This window comes from Doryrhamphus excisus, chromosome 11 (assembly GCF_030265055.1).
Source record: "Doryrhamphus excisus isolate RoL2022-K1 chromosome 11, RoL_Dexc_1.0, whole genome shotgun sequence".
Taxonomy (NCBI): domain Eukaryota; kingdom Metazoa; phylum Chordata; class Actinopteri; order Syngnathiformes; family Syngnathidae; genus Doryrhamphus; species Doryrhamphus excisus.
Window position 1 is genome coordinate 7,133,280 of NC_080476.1, and position 21,832 is coordinate 7,155,111.

The 21,832-nt window shown below is 39.8% G+C and overlaps 2 protein-coding genes across 5 annotated transcripts in view; both read left to right on the top strand.

The window, feature by feature from the left end:
- The first annotated feature begins 267 nt into the window (after window positions 1-267).
- LOC131138170 (histone acetyltransferase KAT5) lies at window positions 268-7,803 on the top strand. 2 transcript variants are annotated; one of them, XM_058086874.1, is made up of 15 exons: window positions 268-336; window positions 417-483; window positions 1,491-1,559; window positions 1,641-1,777; window positions 2,194-2,256; window positions 3,427-3,597; window positions 3,667-3,741; window positions 4,958-5,020; window positions 5,199-5,447; window positions 5,523-5,612; window positions 5,704-5,844; window positions 5,915-6,008; window positions 6,080-6,239; window positions 6,326-6,407; window positions 6,690-7,803. In XM_058086874.1, exons 1-15 carry the CDS (start codon window positions 307-309, stop codon window positions 6,822-6,824), a joined length of 1,626 nt encoding a protein of 541 aa, XP_057942857.1. In that variant the 5' UTR covers window positions 268-306; the 3' UTR covers window positions 6,825-7,803. The 2 variants fall into 2 exon arrangements, with proteins under 2 accessions (XP_057942857.1, XP_057942858.1); XM_058086875.1 differs by lacking the exon at window positions 4,958-5,020.
- A 438-nt stretch (window positions 7,804-8,241) lies between these two features.
- The window catches only part of zmp:0000001168 (signal-induced proliferation-associated 1-like protein 2), a 28,780-nt gene continuing 15,189 nt past the window's right edge, over window positions 8,242-21,832 (top strand). For 2 of the 3 annotated variants that reach the window (XM_058086872.1, XM_058086873.1), the window contains exon 1: window positions 9,863-10,708. The gene's annotated coding sequence lies outside the window, so the exon portion shown is untranslated. Of the gene's footprint in view, window positions 8,367-8,673; window positions 8,752-9,086; window positions 9,116-9,862; window positions 10,709-21,832 lie in introns of those variants that run through there. The other variant, XM_058086870.1, reaches the window with a different exon arrangement.

Here is a 21,832-nt window from a genome sequence, read left to right on the forward strand (position 1 = left end):
AAAACAACAGTATAAACAATGCCATTAAATTTCTTTTGCAAGATATGTAAATCACAGATGGGATGCGATCAATAACATCTCGATTATTATTTGGTTTTCAATGTGGCCCTAATACTCCGTGGTAAAACAGAGACAACAATATCGACTCGTCTTACTGACGTTTATCTTTCGTCTTTGACATACCTTCCTATCGTTTCCTGTTTCGTTTACCAACCTTCGTTCACTGCACGCGGTCTTGCTTGATTGGTTTATTACCTTTGACGTAGACCGGCATTTTCCCACAACTCCCTGCTCCAGCTCGCACCGATGACGAAAATGGCGGACAGCGCATCATCGGTAGGCGGCCTAGCGGTGTTGTGTTATTTTTCAGTAATTGTGCACCGTAGGTGTATAAATTAACACGTTTTATTTGACAGGTCGAAATCGTCGAAGGCTGTCGCCTTCCTGTTCTTCGTAAGAACCAGGAACACGAAGACGAGTGGCGTAAGTATTGTTCGCTTAGTTTTCTAATGCTAATCTAGCTAATGCTAACAAGCGAACCCCAGTTGTTTTTAAGACAACCCGCCCCGTTGTTACACCTCCAGAGGGGCAGTATACCCTGAATCCGATGGAGTGCCCACCTACACAACACTTTTATCTCTGTTAGCCAGCTCTAAATCGTGGTAGCTTGGAATTTGAACTACTTAAGACGAGTCAGAATTATATTACATTACTGGTATTAAAAATATTATTCATGATCGATTACATGATTGACTTTTAGGTTGTATTGCTCCGAGTGTGTTTATGCTGCTTGCTTTCTCTATGAGGCAAATCAGAGGATGCTATTTAGTGCTTACATCTCTAGCATCACCACACGTTTCGTCCACTGACACTTGGCTGCAGCATCAGCATCACCAACCATATCGCTTGACAAGTTATGATAAATACTACACTAATCGCATATTCCCGAAATAAATATTAAAATAACGAAGGAGAGACTGTATTGTATGATAAAATCTATTTGTGTTAGCCAGTGTCCTCCTGGTATAATTGTTTTTGTATCCATTTTAAAGGCGTTTATGCATTACATTGGTCCAGCTTGATATCCACACCCAAGTGCACTATTTTTAAAGTGCAACTCCATCTGGTTGCAAAAATAAAACTGCATTTTGAAACTTCTTATGTAGTATGTTATGTATGGAGTATGTTATGTATGAACCTGCCACTACATTTACACACCAAAAATGTGTTTAAAAATGGTGTTCTACAAAGAATAAATTCTGCTGTTATTAGTATTGTCCGAGAAAGATTACTTTCACAATTTTAAATGATATTCTTCAGATCATATTCCTATATATTTTATTTACTCTTATTATTATAGTTGTAACGATGGCTCTTGTATTTGAACATGAATGTGTTCACCAAATATTTTACTTGTCTCTTTTGTGGGACATGTTGATGGCTGTAAATTTCATTTTAAGCTTTATTCAAATTTCTGTCTTGTCCTCTAGCTTTGGCCGAGATTCTAAGTGTAAAGGAAGTCTCTGGAAGGAAGCTCTACTATGTTCACTATATTGACTGTGAGTATGTGTTTTGTTGCATAATTTTTTAACCGCTCAGGTGGCCAAGATGCACAAAATCTTAATATATTTTGTTCACAGTCAACAAGCGTCTGGACGAGTGGGTCACATCGGACCGGCTGGACATGAAAAAGCTCCAGTTTCCCAAGAAGGAAGCTAAAACGCCAACAAAGAATGGTCTTCCAGGTTCGCGTCCCAGTTCACCTGAGCGAGAAGTGGTGAGTGGACATCTATTCATGAAGGCAATACACAATGTTACCCCCGGAAGCCTTCAAATATTTCCCAATGATATATGCATGTCTGTATAGTGCATATGCTGTAGAAGTTGAAGTTAGACGTTGAAAGAAAGTGATGTCATTTGTCACAACAGTATCTCCATACATTTAGTCTCCGTTGCAAATCACACTGCAACTTAGTAGAGGGAACTGTAAGGAAAAACAACAAATTATTATCGCTTTAAAGTGAGTTCATTGAGATTTGACGGAGACCGTATTCTTCAAGACAACTAATGTGTTGATGATGACTAAAAGTTTTAGGTAGGACTGTGTGTTCAGTGTCCGCTTGAGTAATAACCTCAAGGCCCATATGAATGTCAGTTAACCCCCATGCTTCTCTTCCTTTATGTTCAATTCAGAGGAAGAGTCTAGATCTACAAACTGCCACAGCTCCTTCCAGAGGCAAAACTCTCCCCACTCCGGTACAACTTGAATTTACCCATTACCCAAAAACTAAAAGACCTTGTTTACGCCTGGTGTTAATATGTGCATTCATTGTCAACAGTTCAGGCTACACTGTATGGAAGTGCTGATGTAGTAGAAGAAAAGAAGGGGATGCACTGCGTACTTTTGTTGCAAATAGTATTTTATCGCCAAAGAGAGTGTTTACTAAATTGCATACACATGTATACAGGTGTTCCTCAGGTTATGTATGAGGTCCGTTCCACCGAGTGTGGTGTAAGCCAGGGTAACCCCTCTTAAAATCTCATAAAATGTTTTAAAAATCATTTGGAATGTCGCAAAAGTTATTTTCATTTAAAACAAAAGCATAAACTTCAGTCTTTTACATTTTTTGATGTTGAGGAGGCTACAAGGATAACTAAAGTAGCTAGTAGTAGTAGATAACTAAAGTACAGCACAGAGTCTGTCAAGCACAACCTGCTGCTGTGCGTGCGTCTCATTCCTTTGATTTTCCATCATGTTTTTTTTGTACTTTTTTGCCAGTATGAATGTAAAATGAGTGTGCTGTTGTTGTTTTGGCTTGGATGACAGCAGCCTGTTTTGTTCTTGCCATAAAGAGATTGTTGCACAACAACATCTTTGCAAATGCAGCCAATATTGAGCACATAGTGTATTCTTCCATGGCGCATTGTGCTTTTACTACTTTTGCGAGCTCATCTCGTGTATATACGGAGCAAATTTAAGTATTGAATTTATTTATGGGTGTGCGTATTATGTAACTGTGTAACACGGCATACTGCAAACCGAGGACCACCTGTAATTGACTGATTATGACTTAAAAATAGCAGCAACGGCAGCTACATTTGTAGGTGGCATTGTAAATCCTTTTGCAGTTGTAGCTGATCTGTGTTTAGCGCATCTCAATACCAGATTTAAATAAGGTGCAATTTCCATTCAATCCAGAAACAACCAAAACAAATGAATCTGTTTAATTGGATAAGCTGTGGTCATTAATCAGACACGTTCTCAGTTCATATTAAGCTGCAGGTTGTACTCCTTGATGTCACCTAAACGGGCCAACGTGACATGGAGTAACTGCTTTGCAAAAGTGCACACGACTGCTGGTCGGCCATGTTGTTACATTACTCATGAATGAAGCACATCGTCTTGGCAACTCTTGTTCACCACAGAAGAGGAAAGTGGACACGGTCCCCTTGGTGACGCAGGTACCCCCAGCTCCCCCAGTGCCGTCTCTGCCAAGTTCAGCAGAGGCCTCTCAGGCGTCTGTTTTCCCTGTTGCAAGAGAGACCAACACCTTCAAGACCCGAGAAGACCATGAGCAACTCTCTTCCCTCACAACAGTAATGAGCATCCACATTTCCTTGAATATTTTTTGCCATTTTCATAATGCCTTTCTTTTATTTTTGTAGAACGGGACCGCTCGAAGACTCATACCTTCTCAGCCTGGCAGGAAAAGGAAAGCTAATTGTGGAGCTACTGATGAGGTACGTCACTCGGTGGCGAATTAGTTTTTGTATTTTGCATGCTAGTTACATGTAGTAAACGCATGATTTTATATGCATTTATTGTTTACACTTATTGCAAGCATGGATTTTATCTGGCCGTCAAATGGTTTCTGTAAATGTGCTTCTTCCAAAAAGATTAATGTGAACCATTCATGTGAAAATAATATAGGTTTTGACCTGAACATTTAGACTTAAATTATGAATTCAGTGGCTTTGTAGTATCTCCACAGCAGAAAGTGAAGAAATGTTATTGTAACCTCAAAATACCTAAAGCTTGCACTGTCAAGACATAAAATATTTATATTCTAAATTTGCTTCAGTTTACATTTGAAGGCTACCATTCATGTCCATTTCCTCATTTGTGTCACATTGCCTTCTGCACCTGAACAATCTAATGAGATCCAAAGGGTTTATTTATATGTCATTCCCTTTTTTGATATTTATTTACTTGGGGACATTTTGGGAACAGCAATATGTACGTTTCAGTATGGTGCATGTACAAATTTGAAATATACCTCTATTTAGCTCACTGTTGTATTGGATCTCATTAGATGTGTACATAATGTTGGTTATTGCATGAACTTTCTACATAAGCTTTGATTTTACTCTTGTTACTTTTACAGATATGTTTTTACAATTTGCAATTATATGTACTATATGTTCAGTTTCTTGTATATGGAGTTCTATGACTGCAGATGACATTTGAAAACAGAACCTTCGTCGTAATATAAGAAACTGAAAATATATTCAGAAAGAAGACAAAATGAAGCTATTTATTTTAGAGCAAATTATATGTACTGCCCGTAATTGTGTTCATGATATTAATCACAGCTCGCTTTTGTTTGAATGTTTGGATTTCCTTATTGAAGCTCTGTTTACTGTAACTCCCCAATCGTAATAGTGTGGCGGTAAACCTTTAGAACTTAGACTCATGTCAACATGTCCACCAACGTTAATGTCTTCACTAATGGCCAGACATAGATGGTCAGACGTCCATATTGCTGTGCTCTATTCCCTCCTCATTAATTGTCCAGCCTCACTGTTGAGCATCAAGACTGATAATCCACTCCAAGAATGTTAGACTGACACACTGCTCTCCATCTTCCCCAGTATATAGAGTGTTGACAGTGTAAAATACAAATCACATTCCCCTTTAGTTTCCAAAAGCCCGTGTTTTTGTGTCTCTCTCTGCTAGATGATAAAGGTTTTGCAGTATAACAAGCCCCAAAGTGCCAGTGTCTTTCTACCACCACCAGAGGTCTGTTTGATTTCCTGTTATTGCCAATGTGATTGTTTGTTGCTGCCAAATGAAGCTGTTCCCTAACGGGTCCAAATCTAGTTCTGCTGGTAACATGTACAATCACTGTGATTGTACATGTTCCGCAAAAAAAACTGACTGATTGTTGAGTCAAATGTCCATATTTTTTTACACCCAGGATTCACAGGACAGCTCTGACGGTATCCCGTCCGCTCCGCGCATGACGGGCAGTCTGGTGTCGGACCGTAGCCATGATGACATCGTCACCCGAATGAAAAATATTGAGTGTATTGAGCTTGGGCGTCACAGGTTGAAACCGTGGTACTTCTCACCGTACCCACAGGAACTTACGTCGCTGCCCATTCTCTACCTCTGTGAATTCTGCCTCAAGTACCTCAAAAGTCTCAAGTGTCTGCAGAGACATTTGGTAATCAACCAGTCTTTTCAAAGCTATTTAAGTGTATTTAGTCTGATTTTTTTTCTCTGATTTGTCTTTTATCAGACCAAATGTAACCTCAGACATCCTCCAGGCAATGAGATCTACCGTAAAGGAACCATCTCTTTCTTTGAGATTGACGGCAGGAAAAACAAAGTTAGTTTTGGAAATTTCATCAGCTGCGCTTCAACTGCATTTCTCTTTTCTACGTTATTGCTGATTCCATATGCCTGTCGAATCTTTCTAGAATTATTCCCAGAACTTGTGTTTGCTTGCAAAGTGTTTCCTGGACCACAAAACACTTTACTACGACACAGACCCTTTTCTCTTCTACGTAATGACAGAGTATGACTCCAAAGGCTTCCACATAGTGGGGTACTTCTCTAAGGTACACAAGTCTGATGAACAATCCTCATACATTTGCAATCCCCCAAAATAAACAACTGTGTTTTTTTTAGGAAAAAGAGTCAACAGAAGATTATAATGTGGCCTGTATCCTTACTTTGCCTCCATATCAGCGGAGAGGTTACGGGAAGCTGCTCATCGAGTTTAGTAAGTGCAAGTCTGAAGAGCTGTTGACTTGTTATCCTAAACCTCACTTTGTGCTCCTTCCTGTGCTTCAGGTTACGAGCTGTCCAAGGTGGAAGGAAAGACGGGCACACCCGAGAAACCACTCTCGGATCTGGGCCTGTTGTCTTATCGCTCCTACTGGTCCCAGACCATCCTGGAGATTCTAATGGACCTCAAACCAGACAATGGAGAGAGGCCGCAGATCACCATTAAGTATGTCAATGTTGACATTTGGATAACATTCAAATGTAAACCCCTAAGCCCAGTTTTAATGACAGCTTACGTCTTTCACCTTGCAGTGAGATCAGTGAGATCACAAGCGTAAAGAAGGAAGATGTCATTTCAACACTGCAGTACCTCAACCTCATCAACTATTACAAGGTGAAAGGCCAATCTCCTTTAAGTACCACATGAAACAAGTAAATCATAAGAGAGCAATGCTTTGTTGTTCCTCTTGTTTGGTCATAAAGTAGCTGACATGGAACCTGTTAGCAGTAGTTAATGTGGGTTGTTGGAATTCTGCTTTTCTTTTTACTTTTTAGTTGTTTTTTTCTCCAAAGGGACATTCTGATGTCAAAGAGTGCTCAATTCACATTTTGATACAGTTCAAACATGCAACCTACCACCTGTAACATTTTTTCCCCATTTGTGTTCCTAATACAGGGCCAGTACATCCTGACTCTGTCTGAGGACATTGTGGACGGACATGAAAGAGCCATGCAGAAGAGACACCTGCGTATAGATCCAAAATGTCTTCATTTCACACCAAAAGACTGGAGCAAAAGGGGCAAGTGGTAGAGGCCCCATCATAACACATGGACAGCAGATGTGAAGCTGGGATTAGATAAAGGTTTCCTAATACAGAAACCCTTTTTTTCAACCCAGGATAAGTATAAAAAATGAACTGCATAAGCTTTTATTGTGAATATTCGTTATATATTAGGACTCTCAAAGAGACTTGTGAACAGTGACTGTCATCAAAATCTGCAACACTCCCTCTACCGTGTCATCTTCACAACATTAAATTCATGTCGTGTTCAGTAGTATTCAACATCTACAAACTTACTGTACACAGATTCTGGAGTACAGTAGCTTGAGTGCAGCAGGGAAATATGTACCAACAGTGAAAAGTATTTTAGCCAATTGAATATTCATCTTTCTCTCAAGCCCTGTTTATTAAGTGCAAAAAAAATCTGTTTCAATGCAATGTTGATGTAGCGGCCCGGCAACAGTTTTTTATTACTTTTTCGAGATGTATAGTACCAAGCAACCAAGTATGAAATAATGCCAGACCTAATACTGTGTTGTGAACTCCTGTCATGTTTTTAATAGTGTGTTTTAGTGGTCCTTTCCGATGCTGCTCAGCTCTCCCTATACTGTCGACTAACTTGATTCATCTAAACGTTATGGAAGCCCACTGGACTGATGGTATCTTTCATGGTCTGAGTCACCAAATGCCTCGGAAGTGTGGAAGTAGTTCCCTGCTGCAGAATGTTTCAACTCTACTAACAGATGCAGGCAGTTAAAAAAAAGAATCTGTATTTTAAGGCACCAGCATAGACCATAAATTTACAGTAGTGTTGAACCAAGCCGTTTCTTTGTATGTAATAGTTTTATGCTCCACTATGCTGGTGATTTTATGTTTACCTTTGAAACGTGATGTGCAATGAGATGAATCACTTCCATGCTCCGTGTAACTGTTCATACCGGATCTGATTGTACACTTAGAACACATAAGCCATGTTGAACTGTTAGAACAATGTAAATTTGATACACAGTGGTGTCCACTTCATTTTTTTTACATATTGTAAACAAACTGCACAATAGGAAAAAGAGAAATGATATACACCGTGTGGTTTTGTTTGTCAGAGAGCAGCCATAGAGTTTACTGTTCAAGTAATGCCAGTGCATCACTTTTAGTTTAGAGTCTTTGAGTTTGATTTGGAAACTTGATAGAAACATCTTCCAAATCTTCAAATGTGGCTTCATGTAATCTATTTTTGACTTACGTTTACGGAAGTTTTTGGAATTGACAGATGTTTTCAAGCAAGACAACTGGAGTTCGTTGAACAAGTGAACGTGTGAGTCCATGTGAATTTATGTGCCACATTAAACAGTCAACTCTATTGGTGTTATCATAATCGCAGTTCGACTAACAACCACCAGGTGGCGGCACCACGATGTAAGACTGACGCCGGGGTCACATGACGTCACGGTTTGCGTAATCACCTGCAGGTGGCAGTACTACACTTGGGAATTTTTGCGTTTAAACGCAATTTTAGGCTCAAATTGTAAAAGAAAAAGTGGAATGTATAATATAACTAATGCGCAAACGAATTTGTAAGTACCATATTTCGCTACTATTACATAAATAATGCTTTTAATCTTCTTTTGAATTCGTGTTCGTTAATGAAGCAGCAATGTAGAATCCCAATTAGCATGTAGGCTATTTGGCATATTGACTTTTTTTTAAATTGACACAGATTAGGTTGACTCTACTGTGGTGACTGTATCCTTTGATAACAATAGCTTTGTAGGATTAAAGCTGTTGTGACGCAAGATGTAACGCTTACATTGATCTACAGTATTAGCCAGAAACACATCACATCTTGTTTTCAAATACATTTATCTCAATCATCTCTGACAGGTAGAAAGATTATCTGCTTTTCTGGGATTCATCCAGGAACAGTTCGTCCTGACTGGAGCACTACAACTGGAAGGATTAGTAAGTAAATTAGTCATTCAGTATTAAACAATCTGCAAATTGCTCATGCCAGTTTTCCCATCCAGAGAACACCCAGCTGTGGCCTTTCTCACTTGATGGGATGTGAGGCTTTTGTTATGGACAGTGGTTGAACAATCATCAGTCACTACATGTACAGTTTAATGAGATCCAACACAAGAACAATATCCAAAATGTTAATGTTTATTATTGTGGTTAGTTGTTAGTTTAGTTGTCCAATATCCTAGCCTTCCCCGGCTCTAAATTATGTAACTAGGCTAAATATAAAGTTGATCAACAAACATTTTACATTCATATTTACATGTTTTGTCTTATAGATTGAAGTTGTCCACCAATCCTTGTTAAGGTATGCATGTTTTTAATGTGTTCCAGCTCCTATCAAGTAGTGCTTGTGTGTTTTTTTTATTTTTTAAACGTTCTTATCTGTACACGACACACCAGCACCATTCTCCTCCCTCCCCACTGCCAAACCCCGACCCCCCACGCCCCACGCTGCTCTGTGCTTGACCAGAGTTGCTGACCCGCTAACACACACGGCCATATGGTCCAACCAGGGCAGGACTGGGTAGAGTAATTAAAGAAGGGGTGGGGGGGGTATATTGAACACTGGGCCCTCCCTTTATTGAATATAATTAAATGTTTCATTTCAAATTGAATAGGTTTGTGTTTTTAAGAAGATGTACCGTCCTCAAGCAAGTTGAGCATTGTTTGCAATGATCTCAGCTCCTACGTTTGGGGAGTATACAGAGGTCTCCCCAAACAAACAAACCGCCACACACACACGCCAACATTTTTTTTAAACCTCTGCCCTCTTTTTAGCCTTTATCTGGCCTGTGCAGAAATGCCACAATGAAAACTAGAATCGGGTCCAGTGTGCATACACCACCTGCTATTATGTTATTACAGTATGCATTATTCACTGAATGTTAAACCATCTTGCAATATTGGATACTGGCTGTGCCCCACCCGTCCAGAAAGTTTTGTAGGCATAGTTTTTGTGTAATCCTGCCAACAAGCAAACATTAAAATAGCACTTAGCGGTGTGCAGACCTCCGCCCAGGCCAAACAATCCCAATTTGGAAGTGCAGCATATGGTTCACAGACCATCTGATTTTCCATTAAAGTATTTTGTTCTGTAATACATTTATATTAAAAAGTCAATATTGCATCTGCTTGTCAACAAAATAAAAATATACTGTAAATATGTATAAAATATATATTTTTAAAGATTGCTTAATTAATACTGCTAATTCACAAAGAAACCCATGTGAAAAGACAACCTGAATGTAGGTATTGAAATCAAGTTAATGTGATGACGTGCCCCCATGATTCATTTACTGACTGCAGGATGTGACACATTACATCACCGTTTCATGTTTGTGTTTGTGCATGGTATCACTTTAAAGTGACATCACTCAGTCCTTTGCACAAAATACACACACATGCGCACACATATCCCCAATCATTTATTTGGCTCCAGCTGACCACTGCTGCCCCACTCTGTCAAGGAGATGAGGAGGGGGGAGGAGACTTAGGCTAAATTGTGTGTTAGTGTTTTGTGTGTGTGTGTGTGTGTGTGTGAGCGAGAGAGAGAGAGAGAGAGAGAGGGGGTTGGCTTTAGTGTGATGTGAATGGAATAGAACCAGCACAGCACGAGAGGGAGGAGGACAGCACAAATCAACCTGCCTCTTGACTTGGCGAGCAGAAAAGAGGCACACAAATTGGGAAGTGTGTGTTATTGTTTGCTGTTTCTTTATTTCGGGACAGAGGAAGAGAGCAGCAGACAGGAGGAACTAACTGAAGAGGAGGAGGTGGTGAGCGGGCCGGAGTGTGGAGATAGATAGCAGAAAAATGCTGCCATGGGGAGAGAAGGGGAGGGAGTCGGCTGAGAGGAAGAGGATGAAACGAGGCCGGGTGGAGCTGAGCTGAAATGTTGGAGGTAAGAGGCTTTTTTTTCCACCCCGTCTTCTTCACATTCCAGCTTCGGCCGTGTCCTTTATGACATATAGCGGGTGCACAAGGTTGGCAGTGTGTGCACATACACAACTATAGTGTGTGTAGGCATGCACACAGTCCGAACCCAATTCATGATAGACAGCCTCATGCCAGATCATCTTTTGTCTTCCCAGTTATCAGCATCAACTGTTGAGTTTTTAAAGAGAACCCATGAGCTAACATGCCTCTCCCCCACTCAGAACCTCCTTGTGTATCAATTCAACACTGAGGGATTCAATCCAGTTTGCAACCTTTGTCGCATTTCATCACTGGCCCTCCTCCTCCTCCCCCACCTTCCCCCATCTCTCCTGTCTCTCCATTGTGAGGCCCAATTGTCTTAAAAAAAAACAGCGCTATGACATAGTCAAGGAGTCAGTGCAAAAGCATCGTTGCAGTGTGGTGCATGGAGGCTGGAGCCAGACAGGATGAACTGAGGTAGCTTGGACAAAAAGAGGAGTACTAATCCTTATTTTTAAAGCTAAAATAACAACAAAAAAAACCCACCATCTTTGATTTGCCAGGTATTTCTATGCATTGAAGGTGACATGCATGATATGAATGCAGACAATGATGAAATCACAACCAGAATTGGGGTATTGTTTTCAAGGTGGCAGTGAGAAGGAGGGCTGCTGGAGTCAGGTGTCAACCCCCCTTCTCCCCCTCTCAGTAATTTAGGATGGGGCTGTGTGAGTGTGAGAGACCACAGGGTTTCAAATGATGCTGTAGGGAGAAAAGATGCAGGGATGCAGGACCTAGCATGCAGTGATAGAGACACAACAGCAGCAGCAGCAGTCACTTACATAAGCCAGGCCACTCAAAGGACGTGCCATTTAATTTACATTGAGCCGCATTCTCCCTCTCGTTCTCTGTGCTATTCATTGTGGTAACTTGACATTAAGGTTTTTAGCCGCAAAATGCATTTTGACATGACATGATGGACGGGCTCACTAAGGAGGGAAAACAAATTGATGTTTTGCACGCACTGTTAGAATCCCAATGATGTGGAATTTCAGCATTATATCCATGTGGTTATTAAACATAGCTATGATATAGTAGGATGTGATGCCATTATCATTTAGATTTACTATGTTTCCATTTGTTTCTGATTCATTGTTTCTGTGCAACTTCCCGTTTACCGTTTTTGTTTTCTGTCAGTTGCCAAAGTCTTCTGCTCTTTTTTTATAATTATTTTTCACATTCAATTTTGAATCCACATACTGGAAAACATAATAAACAAAATAATGCTAGGTCATAGACAACCATATAGAACACCACTAGGCATCTTGAAGATTTGCCTTGCATTTCAATAATACAAAAGGGCATTAAGCTAGGGTCGTGGGTATGCTGGAGCCTATCCCAGCTGTCTTCGGGCGAGAGGCGGGGTACACCCTGGACTGGTCGCCAGCCAATCACAGGGCACATATAGACAAACAACCATTCATACCTATGGACAATTTGGAGTCGCCAATTAACCTAACATGCATGCTTTTGGAATGTGGGAGTGACCCCAAGTACCCGGAGAAAACCCACACAGAGATGCCCAAGCGGAAATTCGAACCCAAGTCCTCCCAATCTCCTGACTGTGTGGCCAACATGCTAACTATTCGGCAACTTCTAATGTTGCAGACCAAACCACTAGCTGTTTGCGTTTGGTTCGTAGCTTTGGTCCGTCTAGGGCAGGGGTTGGCAACCCATGGCTCCAGGGCCGCATGCGGTTCGTGAGCCTCCTTGTTGCAGTTCCCACACCATGTTCTGTGTTTTGTTTTGTTGTTTTTTTTAAACAGAAGTGGAAGATAAGTTTTTTCTAAAGATAGTGTAAATATCTGACTTACTGCATGTCTGTCAATGCATCTACAATGCCTTGTGTTATGACTGCTAATGAGAATATACATTGAAATACATTTTCAAAGAAGCACTTTCAAAAAAAAAAAAAAGAATAAAAAAAAAACTTTCTGAAAAGTTCCCAGCTGCAAATGTGCGTACAAGTACAATTTTGGAACTACGGTACTACAGAAGGTTGAGTAGAGCAAACATACTTTCAAGAAATGGATGAACATTCCAAACTCAACTACAGCTGCTAGCATTGTGGCTGCAATGGAGATCGCAAGGAGGAGGAAGCAGATGGAGAATACATGACCAAATCGTTCATAAAATATCAGCACCTCCATTCTCGGAATGAAAAAAACAAAACAGGAAATGATTCTGAAAATGCAAAGACAACCAGTAGGCAAATTGATGACATTAATTCAGCGCAAACATATTGAATTGCCTGTGATGAGTCAAGTGATATAAGCGATGTTGAGCCGATTGTGAAGAACTCTGAGGGGCTTTTAAAGCGTGTGTTTAATGACATTATTTTCAAACAGGCCTACACATACAGTCTGCACTTTTGGTAACAGGTAAAATGTCAAAAAGATTAAAGCTTTTAATGGTTGTGAAATGTTTTGGGTTTCCAGACTATTTTTCTTTACTGGAAGAGGAGGCAAAATGGCTCTTTTGATGGTAAAGGTTGGCGACTCCTGGTCTAGGGTTTAACGTCGTTGCCAGAAAATAATCGTTATTTGCAGCTCCGACATTGATATTACATATATTTTTGCGCAAGGGCATTATTATATGTAATCAATTCATGTGTAACTACTTGTTTTTCTTCCTCTGAGTGTTTTTGGTCCTTTTTCCGTGCAGTCACCACGTTGTATTCAAGTAATACACTGACTAGATTACTACACAGCGTACTTTCACACTCATGTACACTTCTCGGTTACAGAAGGCTAGCCGAGCACTTAATTTGAGTGTTTAAACTCCCCAAAGGCACCTGTCAAGTTATTTGAAGTTGCCTGGAATTGCAACTACCTTATGTTTGTTCTTTGTAAATATTGGTGTGCTCTGTGCTGAGCATTGATGATGCCTTGGAGCAGCATTGTGCACTAAAACTGAGTCACATTCAGGGGAAATAAACTTGAGCTGTAATGGCTTGTCCCATTATCATGACTAAAGCCATGACTACTAAAACAGTTAAGTAGTGCGGCCATTAATTAGCAATCTTGAACACAACCACAATAGAGAGGAAACTATGAGCAACTCTGAAGGTATCTCTGTATTGAGAGTGAGGGGTGTGTGTGTTAGTCAGCTTTGTATTCAGATTTGGTGAGGTTACCAGGCAGGTTTTGTAACCAAAATATTAACAACAATTTTCTATATAATTGAGTGCAGTTCTTATGAATACCCCTCTAATGGTGTCAATCAAACGGGACGATTGCTATCTTTGTGAAGGCTTCATTTCGATACAGTAGAGTGTGTGTGTGTTTTTTATAGTCCAAGGGCCCTATATTATATGGTTACTAAACACATTTTATATTCAGTTTTCCACATTAATAAACAATTACAGTATGCAGCATCACAATTACAAAACATGCAGTAACATACCATGTCTTGTCAACACATCTTCCTGCTGGAAAATGTTGAGTGAATGAACTTATGAGACCATGTCCTATGCTGCATAGCACCCACAATCCACTTTACAATTTTTGGCCGCTCGGTAGTCTAGAGGTCGCCATTTGGGCAACGCAGTCAGTAGATGAGGGTTCGAATCTCCCAACTATTAAGTTTTCATGTTCTTCCCCGTACATGCTTGCGTTTTATCTGGGTACTCTGGCTTTCTCCCACTTTCCAAAAATATGCATGTAAGATTTACTGGAGACGGTTGCAGACCCGACCGTGATAAGTGAATTTCCATGATTAGGATTCCTTGTTTATGAATGGAATATTTTCAGAGTTGGAGCATATAAAAATAGTTCACTACCTTCTAAATACTGTTTTTAATATTATTAGATCCCCCTGCATAGGAAATAACACACCATAGTCACCTTTACTCGTAATACCCAATAGTAGACAAATTGTGTGCTGATATAAACGTCTTCCCACCGGACCTGAAATACAGCCAGACAGGAAATGAGGTCAGGGGTTCAGAGTTGAGTTTTAGCTTTCCTTGGGTAATTGCCACAAATGTAGCCTGTGTTTTTATTTTTATTATGGGATTAGGGATTTTCACAGATTATTTGGTTTGCTATGAGATCATTTAAACCAACAATAAAAGCCAGTTGTTGTGGGGATGAAGTATGATCCTACATTACTGATGACACCTAGTGACCAGTGTAGAGTACTGTATTTCGTCAACTTCAATAAGTTTTTTTATACACCGTATTCCTATGTTTATATTTTAATTCATTTTTATGCTTAAGAAATATGTAATATTGGCTTAAATATGCATGTTTTGACTAACAGACCATATTTACCTGTATTAATTCATATATTTTTAAAAAATCGTGATTGAGTGAAGCTGCAAAGTAGCAAGTGACCACTGTATACGTTTTCTATTCATCCCAGCTTTTCATCATTTTTAATGCCCACACAAAACTATTATATTGCACATGGCATTATATAGCCAAACCCATTAAATATCCTGTATATTTGTGTTAAACACCTCTTAACCTCTTTTTAGAGACTCTCAATAACCCCATGCATACATACATTTAACCATTAAGCCAGGCTGTGGCAGTCCTTCTCATTGTTCACGTTGCCATTACACAGGAAAGTGCTCTCAAGGCCACTCCAAGCCACTGAAAGAAAGCACACTACCACCACCACCAACTAGCTGCAAGTATAAAGGGCACAAAACATCCTGCCCGGAGACCAATGTAAAAATACATTTTTGTTAGAATAATAGATTGTCAGCTTAATGCACAAGGGCCTCTATTAGGCAGGCAGTTGCCTTGCTCACATGCAAAGAGGATAGAGCAGCCGGAGCAGATGCTTTTCAACTCACTGCTGCATCATCTGTCTGCACCGAGTCGCGATGCAATCATTATGGCAAATGGAGGGGCATCTCAAGATTCACAGTGAAATTAATTTAACATGACTCTTATTTTGATCGTCAGCCTGCTTTATACATTAAGCAGGTATGTGGCCAGAAGGAGTAGATCTGCTAGTGTGAATGATAAGCGGTTATGCTGTAAAGAGAAAATATACACCAACAGGAAGACCGACTATGCATTGAAATATTGGTCAATTAAAGGAGCGATAATGAACAGAAAAGCAATTGGATTATGTCATCAGAGCATCAGCATCAGATTTCTGGGTTTCATATGACATCACATCCCCAAAGAAATGGGGGAAAAATAAGCATATATTTAAACTCATAGCAAAATTACTAAGATAAAACACATAGGCCACTTTTTTTCTGGTATTTGCTAACCAGCTGTCGTTATTGTCCAGTGGAGCCGAGAAAACACACTCCATTTTACAGTGACTGAAAAGGAGCACAATTTATACTAAAAATCAAAGTTGAGCCATTGCTGGAACTTGGGAATGTGAAATGCAGCCACCTGGAAGAATGCCCAGCGATGCTCCCCGTAGGGCTTGGAGGTGTAACTTGCTAGCTATAGCTAGCATCCTCTCAAATAGTCCATGAAATTTGTGTGAAAATTGCTCACACATTGCTGCTCACAGTGCAGCAAAATGATGGATACATGGAAGAATGTATTCATGCAGACTGATTTAGTGTAAGAGCACATGTTTTGATAGTATACCAAAATACCATTGCGCCAATAACAAAACTGAAAAAGGGTACGTTATATTTAGTTTTCTCCTTTTTTATGTTATGTGTGGAAGCATCATCAATTGCAATATCATGATGTTATACAATAGTCCTCAATAGATTTATCATTTTTATTTTAGCCTTTTGGCTCAGCAAATGCTGCTCTATAAGCTATTTATTACATTTTGTAATTTTGATAGTCACACAAGATCAAGATAAATGTGAATGTTTTAGAAGGAACGGGGGTTCCAACACTACATGAGTACAATTGACGACTTCTATGGGGGGGAAAAAAACACCCTGTGAAAGTCAGCAGGAGTTATTGATGCAGAGAAGTCACTTTCCTCAAATAATGACAGCAATTTACCTGTCTTGAATCATAATGGACAAATGAAAACCTCTCATCAGTAAAGAAACATTTCATCACACTAACAACACTGAGAAGTGGTTGAACATTTGTAGTCATTTTACACTGCACTCTGCTTTATTATTGTTAACGTGTAAACAAAGAGGATGCAAAGGGGGCGGTGTGTCTTCCTTGGGTAGTGGACAATGTATAAGGACAGTGTTGAGTAGTGGGATGGTACTTTCCTCTTCTGCTGCTGGTGCAGCATGACTAGTAAAAGAGAAGTGTTCAAGATCAGCATAATAGATGCAGTCATCAAGTCGAGGGTCAGTTGCTTTCACTGTCACCCGTACACATACTGTACACATGCAGGGCCCTCCGTTTGTATGTGTGTACGGCTGTAGAAGGACAGCTGCTCTTCCTGTCAGCAGGACAGTGTCCCACATCCATGAACACTGTATGATAGTGTCAGCACACATTGACTTCCAGCCCTCCACAAGGTGTATTTTCAGACACACAGGAAGTGGTAGTGCTCTGCCAGCACACCATGTTGATGTCATGGCAAATCCATATCAAACAATAGAGGTACTTTCTTTTACCTTTGGATAAAACAGTACAACGGCCAGTGTGGAAACAATGGCTTTTTCTGAGAAACGTTTAAAAAAAAAAAAGTTTTACAGGAACTTAGGTATTAATATCCACAATACTATAGAAACAGCTTGTTTCCCCTTTAGTTTGACTGACAGTTCTCTCATCATGCAGCTGCTGCAACTTGACGATGAAAACCGACGATACGCATGCACATGACAATACCGTATATGGAGGCTGGCCAAATGATTATTATAATGCAAAAAGTGAGCTTGCATGAACAATGTCTGTTCTATCAACACAAACAAACTGCATCGCCACCATTCAGCCAGCATTGATTTCAGGATGGCCTATTTTGTCTGGTAATGTGGATAGAGTACGGTACTTTTTGAAGGTGTAAATATCAATATCGTTGACATTGTTTTAATGAAAAAGTAATGTCACACACTCATGCGCAGTAATTGCTTTATAGATGGCACGGTTACACTGACTAATTGGAGAGAGCTGACCAAAATGCTAACCAAAATGCAAAAAAGCACACAGGAAACAAAACAGAACATGAATAACACACCGTGACAAGATTCCCATAATGGTGAAGTCATCCTGTGTGACAGAAAATAATTAATTTAGTGAGGAAGCGGGATGACTTTCTTTCACCATTAAAATTCAAAGTTCCATTGGTGCTTTGGTGACTCAAACCTGTATCCTGTATCTGCACCTTTATTCAAATCCTCATCAAAATATGTAGAATTTAATAATATTTGTGTATCATCTGCTTTGAAAATGGTCATACGTAAGTAAGGGGTGGCCTAACACTTTTATACTGTGCTGTATTGAATTTTTAAAGCACTTAGGAGGAAAGGTTTTGGAATCTATTGTTGCCAGCATGACAGGGTTGTGGTAGGCATACAAAATTTTTTACCATCTTGACAAACGTCCTATTTTAAAATATTCCACTCAGCTCAGGTGCACACTGGGATGGCGGCGTCATCCATGTGTCTTGGGGGGACCATTATTCAGACTGACATGTGCAAATGGTTTGGACAGAAAGGGAGAGATACTGTCCTCGGTATGGTAGAAAACGAGAGAGTAGTGCAGAGCAATCGACTTAACAGCTTTTTGGAAGCGGGCCAGTTCACCATCCGCAGTGTGGCTCCAGAAGGTTGAGGCTTGTTAGGGGAGGGAGGCTTTGACTGAATTGGACCATCAGATACAGTCTCATTAATACACGACTATTACTTTACCTAAAAGCATCGCCACCAGGCTGGGGCCAGTGTCAAAAGGTTGAGCAGCATTGCAGAGGTGCAACCGGACCTCTAATGTAACAGTCGTGTGTAGGATCAATAATGTGAGCTGGTTTTAGATTTCCGTAAATCAATCTCTTTTTTTAGACGCAAGAAGATGGTGAGGCAGCTCTTCACTACAAAAAAACACACACTCAACACTGCATTGTAATCAGGAAGACCGCGGGTTTGATTCCACCAAGTAGCGTAATAGTAGATATTTTAATGTACAGCGTACAGAAAGCATGCTTACTTTTTTAAACTTTTGTTACCGATCACGTCTAATGGCAGTTAATCCCTTAAGCTGATTTTCACCTGAAGGGAAAACAGATCAGCCGATTAGATGGCCACACAATCATCTTGCATTCAGCTGTGGTTAGCTCTTCATGTGTAGTCTGCGTCAAAAGGTGTGGAGACCGAGTGATGACGACACTCATCCTCTCTCAGTTCAAATGTCAGTCATCTCTTCCTGTTTCACAGGACGCACTCTTGCGGTGTGTGAAATACTCTGTCAAGCGACCATGACTTCCCCAAATAGGGTGCGAGTGTGCTTGTCTGTCTTGTTTCACTCTGTATCTTGATGACTTATTGCTAAAAAATTTTTAACCTCAAAGTAATAGCAGACAGAAAAATGAAAACTTCCTTTTTTGTTTTTGCAGTAAGCCCTTTACCCTGGATGTTATTGAGAAGACTGCAGGTTCACAATTAAACACATGCTTTGTGCATCCATCATTGAAATTCAGAGGTTTTCATCCATGTATTTCTGATAATCTGTAAAAGCAGAATTCTACATATAGCCTTATGTATGAGATTGTGCGTGTGTACCCAATGAAGCAGCAACAGCAAAGTGTTGAGTGTTCTTCAGTGCACTTCCTCCTCTGGTTTATTTAAAAAGATGTAGCTGCGTTAATGTTGATGCGGCGGTAGGCTTGTGGCTCAGACAGCAAGAGGGGCCATTCTCCTTTCCCATCGTCCACTACACTACAGACTGACAGGAGACAAACTGAGTGCACTGACAGTGCTTGCCATGCTTATTCTTACTGCTGCATATTTGCTACTGATTTATTCACAGGCAAGTAATCAAGAAAGTGAATTGTGTAATTTTATTTTCGATGAAGCCACATTGCAGACAGTATAAATATGATCTCCAGAGGTGGCCTGAGCAGAGCAGGAAGGCAGCACTTGTAGCTTTGTACTTTAGTATATTCTCTTTTAATATCCTTACGTTTGTTTCATTTCTTGAGTATAAGCCGTCTCCAAAGTCATTTCAGAAAATTTATTCAGTAAATCCTTTTAAAGTTGCACATTTTGGAGTGGCCTTTTATTGTGGCCAGCTAAGGCTGTGCAAGAATCATGCTGTCTGATCTGCATGTTGATATGGCACACCTGTGAAGTTGATGAAATATGAGCGCTCACGAACAGATTAAACAGTGTAAATACAAACGTGGATTTCAAATCTTAATAAACTGTATAAACAGTTGAAAAAGGAAATAGAGACATCATCTTTACTTAACATATACATGTCACACACTTCTGTACCTTTTGGTTTAATACATCACACAAACATTGTGAGGGAATTATAGTAAAATGGGTGTAGCAAAAGTGAATAGAATTTGGATTAAAAGTGGTAATTGTAAAGAAAATGATAAATCACAATTCCAAAGACTAATCTTTTGGTCACTTTCCATCAATTAATTAGTGTAGGAAAAGGGCAGTGACGATGTTTGTTTAATTAACATTAAATTAAATGTTTTCTTTGAGTTATTGGGCTGAAAATATATATGTAGTTGTTACGTTGTACCTGCTAAGTCATTCAGAATGGATTTGTAAGGTCATTTATCTGTGTTTTTTTTGTGAGCAATAAATAAATGAATTGTCTTCTATCATTATCTTGCTGCCAATATTTCCACCATTTTCTGTTGTTGTGACATGTCTTTGAGCTCATTTCAACTATTGGGGTTGAGGTGGTTACCACAAAGTCCTGGTGGACAGCATACCACATTTAGACTTGGCATTGGACGTGTTGCCATGGAAACAAGGACTGATTTATGGGAAGGGGATGGGGGTCTTAAGAAGCTCGGGCATACAGTATGTGCTTTGTCAAAGGCATTGAGTTCAAGGTAGCTATGTAGTGGTGCAGAGCGACACACATTGTTTTTTATTTGGCTTTAATGCATTAAATTTAGTAAACTGTAAAGACTTTATGGAAATCCCTTATTTTTACTTGTAAAAATACCCCCAAATTTACATTTAATTTGCTTCTGGGTCAGTCTGTTTGGGTCTAATGTTGCATGTTATTGAAATTGCAAGGTTTAATCAAAATCTATGACATTTATGTTGATGTAAACAGTAAAATCATCAGTTACTTTTGCTGTATACTTTTGATTAGTAAGAACATGCATGGTTATCAGAAAACATTTTCAGTTTGTTGTTCTTGAAAAAGCCGGAAAGAAATAGATATTTAATCTGAGAAATCACTTTGTTATTATGGCAGGTTATTTAAGCATTGATAGTGTTAGTATAACAGGACTCCACTAACCACCCTGTTTCTGAAAGGCCTCTTTGGTGGCATCATACACCTTCAAATGACTGTGTGGCCATTGACTTCTCACTTCAATGAAGGATAAACTGTGTCCTTTGTGAACTCAATACGAGACGCATACTATTATCTTGTCGCAAATGCAGGGTTCTCTTTTTAGTGTTTTATCTACTTTGTTTATTCTACACGTATTAAGCAGTTGTCCTAGACCAAGGTTACTAAGGAGTAAATTACAAAGCAGTAGGTGCCCAAATGCTGAGTCAAACGTTATGAATCAACAGTCCACATGGACACAAGCCAGGCCAAACTGTGCAGTCAACAACACTTCCTGCTCTCAGCCTACAACTCTGACTGTTTTCTCATTAGCAGCTTGCATGTAAACACCTCGTCACATTAGCATATCTCGTCGCACGACTCAAGCCTTTCATTGTGACACTTTGCGCAGCTTCTGTATTCTGTTCTTTGTAAATGCATCTTTGCAAACCATAAAGCTTCCTCTGTGTCTTTTTAATAGGACAGGAAACAGCAGACTGGTGTGACATCTATTCTTTGAATATGTGTGTGTGCCGCTGCACCTGCTCTTCAGGATGCATGCGCTAGATGCATGTGAAGAAGCTTGACAGGAAGAAACCTTGCGTTACTGAGAGCGGAGGCAGGTTTCAATTTTAGATAATTGGTAAGAGACAGTCAGAAGAATAAATGACACAAGAGTATTAGAG